Here is a 4,991-nt window from a genome sequence, read left to right as displayed (position 1 = left end):
GGCTGGTTAGTTTTAAAAACTATAGGCGTGGAAGAAGGTCTGAAAAAGTGAAATTTACCCTTTGTAAGAAATATTTTCATTTGTAAAGGAAATCTCCATCTGTAAAGGTATCTCCAGCTCTGTATTAGGAAGAAGGGAGGATGACCCTATCTGTAGAAACTCTTATCAACATGGGAAGAAAGGACTGAAATCTGCATAATAATCGTACTCTTGCTTTCTATGCTTTTCTGGTAATCTCCTGTAACTGACTCCTCCCACCCCAAACATCCTCCTTTGTCTTTAGCTAAAGATGTTATTTAAAGGAACAGCCTCCACCATTTTTGTGAGTTGCTCAGTTTCCCTGAGTCTCTCCATGTGTACATATCATAAAGCTTTGTTTGATTTTCTCCTATTATTCTGTGTCATGTCAATTTAATTTGTAGCCCAGCCAGAAGGACCCAGTGGGTAGAGGAAACGTTCTTCCTCCCCTACACTGTGTATAGTTTACTTCTAACATTTGATTGGTCACTTTTTTTGTATTTAGTTATTGTTGTCATGAAAAGTAATTGAGTGCAAATAATAGGTTGTTTGTGCAAATGTTGGTGTTTGGTGTCAATTTTAACTCTGAAAATCACACTTTTAATTTTGATTTTTTACTCTTCTTATGTTATTTTCTACAGGATCTACAGTTTCTGGATCAGGAATGTAGAGGCACGAGTTCTTGTCTTCATTTCTGTCACTAGTGTGACTATGAGCAATCACTTTATGTTTTTGAGTCTCAGGTTTTTCATCTGAACAGTCATCAGCCTGGACCAGGCCATCTCTTCGATCAAAGTATCGGTATGATACAACTGGGTGTTTATGCTTGCCCACACAAAACTCTTCAGATTTTTTCATCAATAACTGTGTATTTATGTCCCTTCCCCCAGTCCCTCCATCATTCACCCTTGCATTTCATCCCATCAGTCCTCTTCATTTTGTCTCTCCCACAATGAGGAGCACATGTAGTTTCCTGTTCTCCAGCTCAAGCTCACAGATTTCTGAAGACTGAAGAGGTTATGGTTATAGAATGTGTGTATCTTGAGACGAGGGACTGTAGGCTCAGGAGGTGACAGCAGAATCATTTGAATTAGTTGAGTATGGAGAATCTCAGCTCAGAAGTGGTGAGCAAGAATTAAGATCAGATCACAGTGAGAGCTTCTGGAAGTTTTGCAGCAGAGGGATGTGTTAGGATAGGTGAGAGCATCAACTTGACATATTTTTGTGAGAATATTCTTCAAATTTCTGCAGTTATGTCTATAAAAGGAGAAGAATGTCAGTAAACTTGTTCTTCTGCATTTCAGCACCTTATAAGGGAATAAAACTTCAGGAGCTGTTTTCAGGGTTCACCCTCTACTGAGCATTGACTATGGTGGGTATTTGGACACAGAGCAATGGAATCCTCTCCACCCACTCCGTCCTTTCTCCACCTAAACACACAAACATACTCGAAATTTAAAAGGCACCAACCCTTTAGTATCAGCTTATGTACATGTGATCAAATGAAGGAGAAAGCTCTGGTGCCCTCATATAATGTTACTGAAGTTTGAACTTCTCATTTGAAAATGGGCTAAAATCTCAAAAGTACAAGTGACCTCAGAGATGCAACATACCTGCATGGATTTCAGACACAATAAGCATGATGATATCGAATATCACAGCCAGTTACAATAAAGGAGAATATTGAATACTCTAAAAGAACAGAGATACCACTGAGCAGAAAAAGGGAGTGGGTGGGTGAGGCTGAAGCACTGATGAAGAAAAACTTAGTATTTCATTGTTTCCAAGTGCTGGCCTTCAGCTCCTTAGATGTATGGACAAACAGAAGCTATTCACAGGTGTATTTCACATCCTTCTGGTGAGAAAAGCACATGCTTTAGCAGAAACTAGGATAAAATCCCAAATACTTGTCCATATATTAGGCCTAGATCAAGGTTTTACTGGGAAAGATATAGGCTCCAGAGGAAACTTTATTGAGTAGTGTGGCCAGTAGAAAGTTCTGTATAATTTTGACGGAATACTTAAAAAATGGGAAGATCCAGTGGATGGACCTTGAGGATATTATGGTAAGTGAAATACACCAGTCACAAAAAGACAAATATTGTGTGATTCCATTTATACGAAGTAGTAAAGTAGTCAAACTCATAGAAATAGAAAGCGGAATGGTGGTTACCAGATCCTGGGGGTGAGGGAAAGGGGAGTGGTTCTTTAACGGGTATAGAATTTCATACCAGCAAGATGAAAATGTTCTGGAGGTCTGTTTCACAACAATGTGAATGTATTTAATAGTGCTATTGAACTGTACACTTAAAAGGGTTAATATGGTACATTTTATGTTGTGTGTTTCTTACCACAATATAAAAAATGGGAAGATTTAGAAGCTCATATGCTTGCTCTTTTCCTACTCTTGCCTGGTTCGGAAGTTTCGTATTCGTCAGTTTCATTTATCTTAATCTCAGTCTACATCCTATTCTATAGTTTGTTTCTTCTTAATTCAGTCCCATCTCATGTTTCAGAAAACTCTCACTCCTTGATGGTGGTCTATCAATTAACCATAGTTTTTCCCCAACTCTAATCTCTGAGTGTAAACCGTATGGAGAGAAGAAAATGAAAATGCTCATAAAAGGGAGATGAAACCTATCGATATGGGAAAGTAGGGTAAGATATAATATGTATACCTGTCTAGTTTCCCCTGGGAGTAATTAACTAAGTATATTTCCACCTGCTATCTCGCTCCCTTTGTAAGTATACTTTATTGCTTGTATATTTTGTTTCTTGCTGCGTGATCCTGTGAAGCTGTTGTTATTGTCTAATTCTCCTATTAATTTCAGGCTATGAGAGCTTTTGCTGATAGTTCCAATCATGATATATCTCTTGAGTTGTGCTTATATAACCATCATCATCATCACCATCATAATCATTATTTGCATGTGTGAAGAATTATATAAGCGGGGCAGTTCTCATTCATAACATGAACAGTGAAACATAAAAATTAATACCACTATCATCCCTAATAATCACAATTTCTTATTTTCTTAGTTCTTATAATTTGAGTCACAGCGCAGTTGTTTGGAGCAATGGATAGAGGGAATCACTCAGTCGTGTCTGAGATTGTGTTTCTGGGACTCACTCATTCTTGGGAGATCCAGCTTCTCCTCTTGGTGTTCTCTTCTGTGCTCTATGTTGCAAGCATGACTGGAAACATGCTCATTCTATTGTCTGTGACCACTGATCCCCATTTACACTCCCCCATGTACTTTCTACTAGCCAATCTCTCCATCCTTGACCTGGGAGTCTGCTCCACTGCTGCCCCCAAGATGATTTATGACCTTTTCAGAAAGCGTAAAGTCATCTCCCTTGGAGGCTGCATTGTTCAGATCTTCTTCATCCACGTCCTTGGAGTTGTGGAGATTGTTCTGCTCATAGCCATGGCCTTTGACAGATATGTTGCCATATGTAAGCCTCTCCACTATCTCACCATTATGAGCCCAAAAACGTGTGTTTTGTTTCTGGCTGCTGCCTGGGCCATTGGTACTATTCACTCACTGTTCCAACTAGCATTCATTGTTAATCTATCCTTCTGTGGCCCTAATGTATTGGACAGCTTTTACTGTGACCTTCCTCGGCTCCTCAGACTGGCCTGTACAGATACCTACAGATTGCAGTTCATGGTCACCATCAACAGTGGGTTTCTTTGTGTTGGCTCTTTCTTTATACTCATCATTTCCTACATCTTCATCCTGTTTACTGTTTGGAAACATTACTCAAGTGGTTCATCCAAGGCCCTCTCCACTTTGTCAGCTCACATTACTGTGGTATTTTTTTTCTTTGGTCCAACCATGTTTGTCTATACATGGCCACATCCCAATTCCCAAATGGACAAGTTTCTTGCTCTCTCTGATGCTGTTCTCACTCCTTTTTTAAATCCAGTCATCTACACATTCAGAAATAAAGACATGCAGGCAGCAATGAAGAGATTTTTCAGACCATTAGTGATTTTTAGAAAGATATCATAAATACTGTTATAAGGTCTTTATCCTGATCATCATATAGCCTGTATCTGGACTTTGAGAATTGGCTTCTTTGCTGCATCAGCAACTAATTTAACTGTTACCACACTCCTCAAGAAAGTTCCTCTTCCTGAAGAAGAATGAATATTTAGACATCTTAATTGAAAACTTATAGTGATCAATATAGCATTGCATATATATGTACTAATTATATCATTTCTTTCTACCTGGTTTCTTTGCTTTCTTTTTCTCTCAAGGTTATCATTTTTATTATTGTCTTTCAATTACCCATAAATTTTCTCATAATCTGCCTCTTGAGGTAACCAAGATACTAATTATTCACTTTGCCATTGATAACCTCTACTTTTACCAATAATCGCTCTTTTTCTTATTCCTTTGACAAGTTCAAAAACATGCATCTCTCATCCAAGTTCTTCAGGCCTATTGTAAGCCATCACTTTTCTCTTTATGATTTGGAGGGCATAGTTATCTTGTTCATTAGGAAAATTTGCTGCTCAGATTCTTCTTTAAACAGTTAAAAATAATCTGATTTCAGACTAGAGGAGTACTAATCTCTCCTGCTTCATTGTGTTCAGCCTTTCTGTCCCTTTTCTCACTATTCTTTCTCTTAGATAATTGACTCATGATCACTCAATGTTTTTTCTATTGGTAATATGAAGTCTCTAGGAGAATTTTGAAAAGCTTGAGATAATGACACCCAGTGCTTTCCTTTTGTTCACCTACATATGCATATACATGAACCAGTAATTTATTCATTCTTTCATTCATCTGTCCCCTAAAATTATTTATTTTTTTGCTTATTGTATGTATGAAATCATGCTTACTGTATCTCTGGAATTGTTTCTAGGACTACATGGTAGTAGATCACAATGTATGGCTTGGGAGATTTCTAATTGGAGAGAGATATGAATCAATTATTTACAACATAACATAGATATTTTT

The 4,991-nt window shown here is 37.8% G+C and overlaps 1 protein-coding gene across 1 annotated transcript; it reads left to right on the top strand.

Moving 5' to 3' along the window:
* Positions 1–3,095: 3,095 nt before the first annotated feature.
* LOC124236078 (olfactory receptor 4F3/4F16/4F29-like) lies at positions 3,096–4,034 on the top strand. Its single transcript, XM_046654741.1, has one exon. The coding sequence runs from the start codon at positions 3,096–3,098 to the stop codon at positions 4,032–4,034; it is 939 nt and encodes a 312-aa protein (XP_046510697.1).
* The last annotated feature ends 957 nt before the right edge of the window (positions 4,035–4,991 follow it).

Source organism: Equus quagga, chromosome 2, assembly GCF_021613505.1.
Source record: "Equus quagga isolate Etosha38 chromosome 2, UCLA_HA_Equagga_1.0, whole genome shotgun sequence".
Lineage (NCBI taxonomy): Eukaryota > Metazoa > Chordata > Mammalia > Perissodactyla > Equidae > Equus > Equus quagga.
This window is presented reverse-complemented; position numbering and strand designations above follow the sequence as displayed.

What these genes read in the sequence shown, in the direction of transcription:
- LOC124236078 (XM_046654741.1), top strand. Translation starts at nt 3,096, where the DNA reads ATGGATAGAGGGAATCACTCAGTCGTGTCTGAGATTGTGTTTCTGGGA.